This window comes from Leguminivora glycinivorella, chromosome 11 (genome assembly GCF_023078275.1).
Source record: "Leguminivora glycinivorella isolate SPB_JAAS2020 chromosome 11, LegGlyc_1.1, whole genome shotgun sequence".
Classification (NCBI taxonomy): Eukaryota; Metazoa; Arthropoda; class Insecta; order Lepidoptera; family Tortricidae; genus Leguminivora; species Leguminivora glycinivorella.
In genome coordinates, this window is record NC_062981.1 from 12,642,615 (window position 1) to 12,657,606 (window position 14,992).

At 41.7% G+C, this 14,992-nt stretch overlaps 1 protein-coding gene across 1 annotated transcript; it reads left to right on the plus strand.

Moving 5' to 3' along the window:
• The first annotated feature begins 608 nt into the window (after nt 1-608).
• LOC125231345 lies at nt 609-1,466 on the plus strand. Its single transcript, XM_048136790.1, has one exon. It carries the CDS (start codon nt 609-611, stop codon nt 1,464-1,466), a length of 858 nt encoding a protein of 285 aa, XP_047992747.1.
• The last annotated feature ends 13,526 nt before the right edge of the window (nt 1,467-14,992 follow it).

Below are 14,992 nucleotides of genomic sequence, written 5' to 3' on the forward strand. Positions count from 1 at the left end.
TACACCTAAACTTACATTTATATACATTTTATACACATATATACATTGACTTACATCACTAAACAAACAAACACAATATTATATTACATCTACATATTTATAATATACACGTTAAGTTTATGTATCGTCCGTCAATAATTTGCCGTACCAACAGGTCGTTGTGTGCTATGCAAACGCGCACCGCGATAGCAGTTCTTTGTCCGCGGCGCCCGGTTTCGAGGCGTCCAGTACCGGCCGGCAAGCGCCGCGCCCCACCTCAGTCGATGCACGATACTGACGCGAAACGCATGTCGCTTATGACCGCTAGACGCATTACGATCGCTATCGCTTTGCCTTTGTTTAAACTGTATTTTCTATTTCTTCCGTACTGTTACCTTCTGTGTTTCTATCTTCTGAACTTTGGACATTCCTTCTGTGTTGTAAACATATTTATAGACATTATAATATTTATTGGAGAAAGTGGATGTTTGCATTTTGTGGCTGACCTACGTCACGCACCCTGCCTGCAACTCCACACTGGTGACCCCTGAAGAACACAGGACCAAAGGATATTTACCAGAAAACCGTACGTAGAAGTGTCCAGAAAAATAGATAACAAAAGTACCGTTATGCCGCCCGTCACAGAAGTACCGGCTGGAGTGCCTGTTTCCACTGCACCATCCGTCACTACTGCTCCGCTCGGTTCCACAACATCGACGACGGACTCATCCGATGTTTGTAAGGTCGGAATGCGACTCCCACCTTTTTGGCCAGAGGACCCGGAGATTTGGTTCTCACAGGTTGAGAGTTCGTTTGACGTGGCCGGCATCAACACGGATCTGACCAAGTACAATTATATCGTCAGTCAGTTAGATCGGCAATATGCGAAGGAGGTCAGGGATGTTATCACCAACCCACCGGCAACTGATAGGTACAAAAAGCTGAAAAGTGAACTCATCAGTAGGCTGAGCAACACGACCGAGAAACAAATCCAGCAACTTCTGCACCATGAAGAGCTGGGTGAGCGTAAGCCTTCGCAGTTTCTGCGTCACCTGCAGGCCTTGGCAGCGAATCGTATATCGGACGACGTTTTACGCACTGTCCTCGCAGGTCACCCAGATGCTTCTATGGACATTATCGCTGACCTTGCTGACAGAGTCTACGATATCGGCCCACGCTGCGCTTGTTCATCGCACGTCGCTTCCGCCAGCTCCGAGCAACCAGGCTCCAGTAATGACGCCTTGGCGAGGGAGATAGCTGCACTCAGGAGAGAGGTTCGCGACTTGAAGATGGACCGTGGTGGGGGAAGATCCCGCCCAAGGGATCGTAGCCGCTCCAGGAGGCAGAGCCGTTCCAGCACCAGATCCCAGTCCAGCTACAGAAAATTTCCCGTCTGCTGGTACCATTCCAGACATGGGGAGAACGCTAGCAAGTGCTTGCAACCCTGCGACTACAACAAGTCGGGAAATGCCACGGGCAGTCGGTAATGGCGACTCCTGACCGCCCTGTCACTTCGCGTCGCCTGTTTGTCACCGACAGAAGGTCGAAGCTGCAGTTCTTGGTCGACACCGGTAGCGACCTCTGCGTCTTCCCCAAGTCGTTACTACGCGAGCGTCGAGCGCCGACGGGGTACAACCTCTCCGCAGCCAATGGGACGCCGATCGAAACCTTCGGTTACGCGCATCTCAACCTGGACCTAGGACTCCGGCGCGACTTTCCATGGCGTTTTGTGGTAGCTACGGTTACAAAACCGATTATAGGTGCAGACTTTTTAGCGCACTATAGTATTATTGTAGATTGTGGTGGTAAAAGGCTAGGTCGTATTATAGATAACACTACTAGCTTATTTTCCAATGCCATTGTAGCTACTAATAGTGATGATATATTTTCAGTTAAGGTCATGAACGGCAGCGATTCTTGCTACCATCAAATTTTATCACATATATCCTGAAATCACACGACCTGCTGGTATTCAACGCACTATACCTCACAACACACAACACCACATTCGCACCACTCCAGGTCCCACAGTATCTTGCGCTCCGAGACGTCTTGCCCCAGACAAGCTGAAGTTGGCGAGACAGGAGTTTGAAGGTATGTTGGCTAGCGGCACAGCACGACCATCGGAGAGCCCTTGGTCTTCACCACTGCATCTGGCGCCTAAAAAAGATAATGGGTGGCGCCCCTGTGGTGATTACCGTCAGCTCAACGCTCGGACGATCCCCGACAAGTACCCAATCAGGCATTTGCATGATTTTACACACAGCATATCTGGTTGTAAGGTCTTTAGTACGATTGATTTAGTAAAGGCTTACAACCAGATACCTGTATGTCCTGAGGACATACCGAAGACGGCCATCACGACGCCCTTCGGTATGTTCGAATTTCCATTTATGACCTTTGGACTCCGGAATGCAGGTCAGACCTTTCAAAGGTTTGTGGACGAGCTGACACGCGGGCTGGACTTCGTCTACTGCTACCTGGACGACTTTCTAGTTTTTTCTAGGGACGAAGAGCAGCACAAACAGCACCTGCGTGAAGTTTTTACCAGACTCCGGGACTACGGCATGGTGATCAACGTGTCTAAATGCGTCTTTGGGGCTCCCCAGGTAACTTTTTTAGGTTACCTGATTTCGGAGAGCGGCACCAAACCCTTAGACACCAAAGTCCAAGCCATACGTGACTTTCCACCACCCAAGGACGTCAAGCAGTTGAGGAAATTTTTGGGTATGGCCAATTTTTACAGGCGATTCCTGCCGCATGCCGCCCAAATCCAAGCACCTCTCAACGCTCTCCTGGGTGGAGCAGTCAAAGGTTCCAAACCAATCAACCTGACCGGCGATGCTCTGAAGGCTTTCAACGAGACCAAGGAAAGCCTATCCAACGCAGCGTTACTTGCTCATCCCGATTGTCGGGCTAAGCTGGCGTTGGTTACAGATGCATCAGACGTAGCACTGGGTGCAGTACTGCAGCAGCAGCTGCAGGACCAGGTATGGCAGCCATTGGCTTTCTTTTCCCGGAAACTCAGTCCGTCCCAGACCAAATACTCACCGTATGATCGTGAACTGCTCGCGATCTACGAAAGTATCAAATACTTCCGACACATGCTAGAGGCGAGGCACTTCACGATCTATACTGATCATAAGCCGATCAGTTTTGCTTTCCACGAGAGGAAGCATAACTGTTCGCCTAGGCAGTTTAGGCACCTAGATTATATATCCCAGTTCACGACCGATATAAGGCATATATCCGGCAAAGATAATGTTGTGGCCGACACCTTATCTCGGATCGAGGAACTGGCGATACCTTTCGATCTGGCCGATCTGGCTAGAGCTCAAGTGTCCGATCCAGAGCTCGCCGAGTACTTGACCTCGTCCTCCCTGCGCTTGGTAAGGATGCCATTTCCGGGTAGTCCAGAGCCTTTGTACTGCGACGTCAGTACGCCGACTCCCCGACCGTTCGTTACCAAGCAGCATCGAAAAGCCGTTTTTGAGAGTCTCCACTCCTTAAGTCACCCTGGACCCAACCCAAGCGCCAAACTGGTAGCACAGCGATTTGTATGGCCCAGCGTGAGGAAGGACTGCAGAGACTGGGCACGAGCTTGCGTGCCATGTCAACGGTCGAAGGTGAGCCGTCATGTGTCTGCACCCCTGGGCACATTTGAATTACCTCGGGCTCGCTTTCAACAGGTACACATTGACCTAATCGGTCCTCTCCCCGTTTCTCAAGGCTTCCGCTATTGCTTGACGGCTATAGATCGCTTTACGCGATGGCCAGAAGTCGTACCAATAGCGGATATCACGGCAGAGACGGTGGCTAAGGCTTTGTTGACTGGCTGGATATCCAGGTTTGGCTGTCCCGTAGATATTGTCACAGATCGTGGTCGACAATTCGAGTCCGCACTGTTTCAATATCTATCCAAGGCCATTGGATTCCAGCATAGGCGCACCACAGCGTACCATCCAGCATGTAATGGGATCGTGGAACGCTTCCACAGGCATCTCAAGGCCGCCATTACATGCCACGCTGATGCCAACTGGTCCGAGATATTGCCACAAGTGCTACTTGGCATACGCAGTGCCTTTAAAGAGGACTTACAAGCGTCCTCAGCCGAGCTGCTATATGGCGAGCCACTGCGACTTCCAGGCGAATTTTTTGATCCTAGCTTGCCTGGTTCCACGGATATAACCGAATTTACCGCGCGACTACGATCATTCGCCTCGAAGTTAAAGCCTACGCCAGCTTCTCGCCATAGCAAAGACAGAATCTTTGTGTTCAAAGAGTTAGCGACAGCTGATTACGTCTTCCTTCGTGAAGATGCAGCACGCGCTCCTCTGACACCTGTATACTCAGGTCCACACAAAGTTCTGGAGAGAAGTGACAAAGTTTTTAAACTCCTCATAAAGGGCAAACCAGTTACTGTGACCATTGACCGGTTAAAACCTGCACATTACCTGGCCGAGGACTGGACACAGCCGGAACCACCGATTGCACCTGTCGCACCTGGAAATGTACCGCGCGAGAGGCAGCATCCTGACCCTGGGCCTAGCATACCTACTGCACCTAGAACTACACGTTCGGGGAGGCAAGTACGTTTCCCAGATTATTATCGCCTTTAACCAGGTCTCTGGGGGGGAGTGATGTGGGCTACCTTCCCACTTACACCTAAACTTACATTTATATACATTTTATACACATATATACATTGACTTACATCACTAAACAAACAAACACAATATTATATTACATCTACATATTTATAATATACACGTTAAGTTTATGTATCGTCCGTCAATAATTTGCCGTACCAACAGGTCGTTGTGTGCTATGCAAACGCGCACCGCGATAGCAGTTCTTTGTCCGCGGCGCCCGGTTTCGAGGCGTCCAGTACCGGCCGGCAAGCGCCGCGCCCCACCTCAGTCGATGCACGATACTGACGCGAAACGCATGTCGCTTATGACCGCTAGACGCATTACGATCGCTATCGCTTTGCCTTTGTTTAAACTGTATTTTCTATTTCTTCCGTACTGTTACCTTCTGTGTTTCTATCTTCTGAACTTTGGACATTCCTTCTGTGTTGTAAACATATTTATAGACATTATAATATTTATTGGAGAAAGTGGATGTTTGCATTTTGTGGCTGACCTACGTCACGCACCCTGCCTGCAACCCCATAGACTAATCCCAATAAGGCTTAGTTACCCTTCCGATTGGAAGGTTTTTTTTTCTCGACCTCCAACTTTATCGGAGCCTATGTCTACAGGTTACTCTTTCATATCAGGGGCCCATTTCTCGAAGCTACAAGTTACAATTTACAAGTGGTTGTCAATGTCTAATATGACAAGTTGGAAAGAGACTTCCGCTTGTAATTTGTAACTTTCAGTTTTGAGAAATGGGCCCCAGTTCTCGCTTGTATTCTTCTCGTACTTTCATTCTTCATACTGTTCTTTCTTGCATTCATCAACTTTCTCGCTAATTGTGGGGGAGTCCTACCTATAATATCTATTTTTAACTATTCTACTTAATCTCATTGTCTTCTTTCTTTATTTTTTCTTTTGCATGCATGTGATTCAAGAGCGGAAGGTGAATCAAGGTGTACACTTTATTTTATTGTTATACATTGATTGGAAGGTTAGATAACAGTTACTTGAGATTAGTTGTCAAAGCAAACCCCAGGCTCCCATAAGCCGTGGCAAATGGCGGGAGAATGCAAGGAGGATGATGACTTCTCTTTTCACCGAATATCAAGGGCACACTGATTCTTTTTGTTGGTTAGCTCACTGATTCTTTTTGTTGGTTCGGCCGCGGTAGACTTCGTCTTTTCTTGCCTTGCTTCTTTCTTGGAGTACGATAAACAGGTTTTTATTTAATTTTAGCTACTTTCAAATCTTGAAAAGCAGAAAATAGAGAATCTTCAAAATCTCAAGCCATTACTCAAAGGTTAGCGTACCAGAGGATGAGTAAACAAACAATTTCGCTCCGTTAATCTGCCTCGTGGCTCGTTCATCTAAAATTAGCATAAATCCTAAATGAAAATTTTCGCGGCATCAACCCGGTTGACTTTTGCTTTATGCTGGTTTTCTTACCCCGCCGTAATTAAACTATATTAACGTTTTCCGCGGGGAGATATTTCCTTCAGTGAATAATTATCAGGAGCCCGATTCGGATATGAAAAATTTATTTGGTTTTGATACGACCTTGACGAGTCTTGGAGCTCTTGGATATAACGAATTTTACTTTATGTTGCAGACACCAATCAACCTTAGCAAACACAAGTTTGTATCAAATCAGAAGCACAAAGAAATAAAAAGGGACCAAGGCTGAGAAGGTAGGTTTAAGGGATTTAAAGTTTTTGTTAGGTAAAGTTTTAGTTGTTTTATTTTATAAGTAGGTAAGGTGCATTAGGGTAATTCCGAAAGTCGGATAAAAATCACCATTATTTCCATCAGATCAAGATTCCCCTTTCGAAATTGCCCGATCATTTATGTCATTCGGAATTACCCTAATGCACCTTAGTTCGTAATTTGCTAATTTATTTTTAAATAAATACAAAATATTATTTTTATTTGTTAGAACCGAATAACAAAATAATTATCCGATTCAGATTCTTGTTTTACGTAGCTAATTAAAGTTTCTGAAAATAAATGATCACACCGGATACAACCCAGTAAATGCCACTGAAATAACTTCCTAGTTTATAATTAGAGCCTTCAGTGCGGTCTCATTTGCGTAGTAGTTCACTGCAATTTAGCTAACTACCTAACACTGAGATAACAATATTGTGTTCATTTAGCTTTTACTTAAAACTTAGTATGGGATGAGTGTGCCCAAACACCAGTTGAGCTTTTATAAACTTTGATTTATTCAATCTTAAAATATATTTCAGTAAATTTAACAAATAGGTAATCATTTAGTAACATTGGGTATAGGCATAGATCAAGCAAACGTATCTACTTAGCGTGTCAAATGAACTCAGTGAAATCCACTGAGTTGTCCGTCTTTACTCGCAGCTTGCAGCTTTCGGGCGTCAATTTTTGTAAGTTGAAGTCAACCAAAACATAAAAAATGCCTCGTTACGTGATATTCAATTTAAAAATTATGAACAATCAAGAGCCTGAGACATATTTTAAATTACAGACAAGAATCAACTTCAGTACAAAATTTGACACGCTCGGCCCCTATACAAATATATGAATTTGTTTCTTCTATCTAAATTAAGTTCTGTGGGTATAGGTATAGGTATGTATTAGGGTAGACTCCTTCTAGTTGAATCAGCTTCTTTTCAAGAACTGTTGTCAAAACAAATTTTAACGATTTGCTAATATTTATGGAATTTATATGAAATCGAGTTGTGTGACGCCACGGTCAACTTAGGTTTTTACTTTAAGTATACCTACATTATTGCCTGACTTAAATAGGAATTTGTTTTAAAAATAAATTCTATCCATGTTTTTCATATAATTCCCTGATGCTTTATTTCGTGCATGATATGAAATATTTAGTTTTAAGGCAAGGCTAGTTCCATATTTATTATTATAGCACATGTAGACACACATATGTGTGTACATTTATTATTACAGCAAAAGGGAGTGTACAAGTTTCTAATGGGGTGGCAACGCGCATGTGACACTGTTTGAGTTGCAGGCGTCCATAGGTTACGGTGACCGCTTTACATCAGGCGGACCGTATACTTGTTTGCCACCGACGTAGTATAAAAAAAAAAAAAATGTAGGTACCTAATACGCTAGGCGCTTCTTTGTAACAGGCGTCAATGACGTCATGTTACTGTATTGTTCACCTAACCAGACACTATTGGACACCAATTGGACACTGTCCCTGACGGTGACGGGTGGTCCCAGCTCTGCTTATTAAGTTTGCTACAACTGTACAACACTTCACGCTTACATCTCCTATGCCTATACAGGTAATAAAGATTCCTAAAGCTTTCGTAAAAAAAAAGTGTACTCCTCTCTAACTGTATGGATGCGATGCGAAATCAAGCATCATTGCCAGCTCATTATATTTCACTATAACTCAGATATCCATACTAATATTACAAATGGGAAAGAGTGTGTGTCTGTTTGTTTGTCCGTCTTTCACGGAAAAACGGAGCGACGAATTGGCGTGATGTTTAGGTGGAGATAGTTGAAGGGATGGAGAGTGACGTAGGCTACTTTTTGTCTCTTTCTAACCCCCCACTTCCCTTAAATGGGGGGTGGAAGTTTGTATGGTGCATTCTGCAATTTTTGAATTTAACGCGAGCGAATCCGCTGGCAAAAGCTAGTCTTATATAAATACTTAACCATTTACAGTCAAAAAATATATATTTAAGAATAGCTAAAGTATTTATATAAATATGGAAGCATATTTTGAATAAATCGACTAAAGCGGTAAAGTTAACATATCAGACTCGATGTTACTAGTCGAGTTCATAAATATGTGTACATTTTTTCACCTTATTGCATCCAGTTAAGGTGAAGAAATGTACATATATTTATGAACTCGACTGTACATGTCCTAATACACCTACTACATAATAGACATGTTGTGGTGTTAGATGGAGGATTCAATGTTACATTTGCTTTGATGTCCTAATATTAATAAGATTTAAAAATTTAATAAAGTGGCAAAGGTGACGTGTCGACATGTTTGTGTTAAAATAGAACACAATGACATCCGACCCAATGAGAAGTGCTGGTGGCTTAGCGGTAAAAGCGAGCGACTTTCAATCCGGAGGTCACGGGTTCGAACCCCGGCTTGTACCAATGAGTTTTTCGGAACTTATGTGCGAAAGTCGCTTTTCGGTGAAGGAAAACATCGTGAGGAAACCGGACTAATTCCAATAAGGCTTAGTTACCCTTTGGGTTGGAAGGTCAGATGGCAGTCGCTTTCATAAACCTAGTGCCTACGCAAAATCTTGGGATTAGTTGTCACAGCGGACCCCAGCCTCCAACGAGCCGCGGCAAATGCCGGGATAACGCAAGGAGGATTATGATGAATGACAACCGACCGCAGATGAGCTCATGTTTCCTAAAGTGGTACGGGGATGTAAAGCCACATTTGCTTTGATGTCCTAATGGTACTTAACTGGTTTTTCCTAAGTATTAAAATTTACTTAAGCGGCAAAGGTAACGTATCGACATGTTTGTGTTGAAATGGAAGACAAGCGACCGCAAACACGCTCACTTTTCCTAAAGAGATAGGTTGACGGGACACTAACGCACATTTGCTTTGATCTGCTAATGTGCCTATTATCCAGATTCCTAATTTCAGTTTGGAAAGGCACAAAGGCTGTAATGGTGATATGGAAAACATTTAGAAGTGTAAAATGTGACCACACAAAAGGGACTTAAAGTCGTGCTATTTTTAGGATTCCATCAAAACGAAAAATCGAAATCCCTTATAAGATCACTCCTGCGTATGAAAATAGCAAATATTAATTCAATTTTCTCGTAAAATTTTAATTGGTTTTCCCCTTCTTGACAATACAGTCTTCAAAGAGAAGAGATTATTTCACCACAACGTTACTAACCGCCGCTTTTAATGAACACAAGGACAAAACGGAACCACTAATGGGGTGGCAAGGGTGTAATGAACCCTAGTTATCTACCTCGCCCTTAGTGTCATGAGGTAAATAAGTAGTATTTTTTTATTTGCAGTATACTTAAGTTACTTTAACGTTGCGGTAAAGACAGTTACCGCATTGCACTGATGAAAAACAAAATTGAATAAAACGGATAGGTATAATTAACTCTATTATTTTTTTAAAACACAGACAGGTCGAACGCTATAATAGTACATTACGATACAAGTGCGTAAAAAAGGAAGTTCGTAACGAGTGGCGATAAATTAAAACACGACCGAAGGGAGTGTTTTAAATCGACACGAGTTACGAATTTCCTTTTTGCACGTGTATCGTACGACGTTTTTCAGTACAGATGAGCCTTCAAAGTTTCGACCTGGCATATAATGAACCACTTCTCGCACTAGTGCGTAAAAAAACACCACTATACTTCATTATTCGCACTAGTGCGTCCAACAAAAAAAATACTGAACTTAAAAAATAACATTATTACCTTTTATTTAAAGTCACACACAGGTCGAACGCGATTAATTAACATTATTTTTACCTTTTTCCCAACGTTTCGGCCATTATTACCTTTTATCCAACGTTTGGACCCGGATGTGTCTTTAAGAAATGTGTACAAAACGCGAGAACTTAAAGTGTTTAACTATATTATGTTATGTAAAAAATTAAATTTATTCATGTGTAACATGCGGTTGACTGGTAAAGAATGCCTTAAGGCATTAAGTCCGCCATTTGTACTTTTTTTTTCAATTGTGCAATAAAGTTCAAATAAATAAATTAAACTAACTTAAAAATACGAATTAACATACTAACTCTATTAAAACTAACATTACTATAAAACTGAACCCTATTCATAAAACTCGTTCCGGGCCCTCTCAGGTGCAAAGCATCACACTCGATGCGTTCAAATGCTGAATTGCGATAGACAATTAGACAGCCTTTGCATCAAGACCCGGAACGAGGGTCATGGCCTCTCGCTGAGCCGCCGTCCCAATTCGACCAAAATCTAAAATGTAAGATGGTGTACTTATTTATATACTCTACATGTGAATATAGGTATGTAACTCGTATCGATTTAATTTGTACCTTACACTTGAAGTACCAGTGCTCGATACGCTAATGCCCAACTGTCACATTTATTGACAATGGCTAAGATTGAAAGTGGCATCTACTGGGACACTGTCGATCACTAGCCTTTTACCTTACCGTCATGTAAGTCATGTTAGGGCCACTTGCACCAGCCGCTTAATTCAAGGTTAGTGGGCTGTCAATTGTCAAATCCCATAATAAATGAGGAGGCACACTCAAAGGTATGACAGATGGCGCCATCCTATTAGTCCATTGCAAAGAATTTCATACGTGAGAGCGAGAAGATGATATGTTTTTTCTCTCTCTGTGACATGCCTAGGCACTTGCACAGGCGCCGCCTGGCGGGATAAAATGTCAGTGTGCCTCCTCATTGGTAGGTTAACCTCTACTCGGGTTAGTCCTCCATTTTCGGTGGTACAAGTTAATTTCGAAAATCGTTATTTTCTCTCACCTTAGTTTGCCTGTGCCTCGCGAGCGTTATAACATTTCGGCGTCGGGCGAAATTAGGTATTTTACCCGCCGCGCGAGCCCAATATGCCGACCCTTTCTAGCACGTCTTATCACTCGCTCGCACTACAATAATGGACAAAACAATCTTGATCCTTTCTATGGAATTTTGATAACAACCACAATCTACTATCTCGATATAAACTTTTGGTTTCTAATAAACATTATTTTGTACGAAAATACGAGAATATAGCGCGAAATAATATCAATTATGTTAAAATTTATTTAAAAAATTAAAGTAATAATTATAAAAGTAGATCCCATCCCAAATATTTGCTTTTGTTATATGATAAGTATTAGAGTAAAGTATAATTATATTAATATGATGATAAAATAAGACAAATACAATTTTAATTACTTCAAGGTGGTGCTCAGGGTCTGATGATGGAGCCAGATGGTGGTCACCAATACCAATGAACAATACGAGTATGAGTATACAACTTCGTGGTTTACATGTCATTCTAGCATTTTCACTTTCACATTTCAAGTGCATATACCACGAGTATAGGTTTTCGGGTGTGCTGATTTAAAAATTAATGACCGATTTGGAATCTGACATTGCTGACTGTCACTTTGACACAAAAGTCGTCATGGGTGTCGTAAAATAGGTTTTAGGAGGTGCTGATTCCAAAATTAATGGCCAATGTGGAATCTGACATTGCTGACTGTCACTTTGACACAAAAGTCGTCATGGGTGTCGTCAAATAGGTTTGCGGGGGTGCTGATTCCTAAATTAATGAACAATGTGGAATCTGACATTGCTGACTGTCACTTTGACACAAAAGTCGTCATGGGTGTCGTAAAATAGGTTTTAGGGGTGCTGATTCCAAAATTAATGACCAATGTGGAATCTGACATTGCTGACTGTCACTTTGACACAAAAGTCGTCATGGGTGTCGTCAAATAGGTTTGCGGGGGTGCTGATTCCAAAATTAATGAACAATGTGGAATCTGACATTGCTGACTGTCACTTTGACACAAAAGTCGTCATGGGTGTCGTAAAATTGGTTTTAGGGGGTGCTGATTCCAAAATTAATGACCAATGTGGAATCTAACATTGCTGACTGCCACTTTGACACAAAAGTCATCATGGGTGTCGTAAAATAGGTATTAGGGGTGCTGATTCCAAAAATAATGACTAATGTGGAATCTAACATTGCTGACTGTCACTTTGACACAAAAGTCGTCATGGGTGTCGTCAAATAGGTTTCCGGAGGTGCTGATTTGAAAATTAATGACCGATTTGGAATCTTGACATTGCTGACTGTCACTTTGACACAAAAGTCGTCATGGGTGTCTTCAAAAAGGTTTCCGGGGGTGCTGATTCCAAAATTAACGACTATTTTGGAATCTCACAGTGCTAATTGTAATTTTGACACAAAAGGAATCATGGGTGTAGTCAAATAGTTTTTAGGGTGCACTGATTCCAAAATTAATGAAATGATTTAAAAAGTAATGACCGATTTGGAACCTGACATTGCACAGTACCCCTGGAAAGGAAACCTATTTGACGACACCCATAACGACTTTTATGTCAAAGTGACAGTCAGCAATGTCAGATTCCAAATTGATCATTAATATTGAGATCAGTACCCATGAAAACCTATTTGAAGACACCCATGATCGCTTTTGTGTCAAAGTGACAGTCAACAGTGTCAGATTCCAAATTGGTCATTAGTTTTCAAACACCTCCGGATACCTATTTGACGACACCCATGACGACTTTTGTGTCAAAGTGACAGTCAGCAATGTCAGATTCCAAATTGGTCATTAATTTTGGAATCAGCACCCCCTAAAACCTATTTTACGACACCCATGACGACTTTTGTGTCAGAGTGACAGTCAGCAATGTCAGATTGAACATTAGTCATTAATTTTGGAATCAGCACCCCCTAAAACCTATTTTACGACACCCACGACGACTTTTGTGTCAGAGTGACAGTCAGCAATGTCAGATTGAACATTGGTCATTAATTTTGGAATCAGCACCCCTAAAACCTATTTTACGACACCCATGACGACTTTTGTGTCAAAGTGACAGTCAGCAATGTCAGATTCCACATTGGTCATTAATTTTGGAATCAGCACCCCCTAAAACCTATTTTACGACACCCATGACGACTTTTGTGTCAAAGTGACAGTCAGCAATGTCAGATTCCAAATTGGTCATTAATTTTGGAATCAGCACCCCTAAAACCTATTTTACGACACCCATGACGACTTTTGTGTCAGAGTGACAGTCAGCAATGTCAGATTCCACATTGGTCATTAATTTTGGAATCAGCACCCCTAAAACCTATTTTACGACACCCATGACGACTTTTGTGTCAGAGTGACAGTCAGCAATGTCAGATTCCACATTGGTCATTAATTTTGGAATCAGCACCCCCTAAAACCTATTTTACGACACCCATGACGACTTTTGTGTCAAAGTGACAGTCAGCAATGTCAGATTCCAAATTGGTCATTCATTTTGGAATCAGCACCCCCTAAAACCTATTTTACGACACCCATGACGACTTTTGTGTCAGAGTGACAGTCAGCAATGTCAGATTGAACATTAGTCATTAATTTTGGAATCAGCACCTCCTAAAACCTATTTTACGACACCCATGACGACTTTTGTGTCAAAGTGACAGTCAGCAATCTGAGGTACTACATATTCGTAATCTGAAAGTAATCAAGTCAATAATTTCATGATTCCGAATTATTGGTAATAGTAATGATTGTATAGATGATTAGTGATTCCTTTACATGTAATGGTAATTTACCGTTTCACTTGATTACATTACAAGTAATCTGACACCCAGTAGTGTCAGATTACAAAGTAAAATCAAGTAATCGTGTAATCCGGAATCGATTACGATTGGTTGGTTGGTACTGGTGACCACCATCTGGCTCCATCATCAGACCCTGAGTACCACCTCTTGTCAAAGGTCTTGTTGAGACGAACCCAACGAGCCTAAACACGAAGTCGTTTACTTACATGGTTCACTGGTACTGGTGACCACCTTCTGGCTCCATCATCAGATCCCGAGTACCATCTTGATGTGTCTTATCATCTTGACCGTATTGTAATTTTCACATTTTTATCATCACAACGTTGTAATACCTTAACATTTAAACATAACAAAGTATTACAAAAGCAAATGTTTACGGATCTAGGATCAAATTCGTTGGTCGCTGTTTACACACACACAATGCGAGGATAGCCCGTGTAGAAACAAGGCGTCCCTTAATAAACAATAGGTATATTTATTACACGTAATAAATCCTGTCTATTTATCGCGCCACAAAATTCCCGAGCTACGATCGATACTATCGTCGTATACTATCTTTAATTATGCATTTAATGTTCCTGACATTGTAGTGTCCTTATAATATAAGTACCTACCTACCTAAGTTTGTATATAGGGGACAACTTTACTATGCTCAAAGTTGAAGTGAAAAACACAATATTTTAATACTTATGAATACTCTTATCTAAATAAATACACACTTATTTCTCTAATATATATATTTAAAACGTCGTTTAATAGATATGTAGTTAATTATGTAAAGAAATATCGTTTTTTAATTGTATCCCAGAATTTTCATTACAGAACCTATTTAAAATTAATAATTAAGATTAAAATAAAGGTATATAATAGTCACTTGTCGCGTAAAGCCGGCACCCGTTAAGACTTACAGTTTGTTCTCAGATAATAGGGGGAAACGAGGCTCAAAAGCGGCATTACCTCGTTCAGTTGCAAGATACCTCCCAATAAAATAAACCACATACATATTTGTAACTTGTTTAAGAAAATTGAGCTTTCTTTTTGAAAGCAA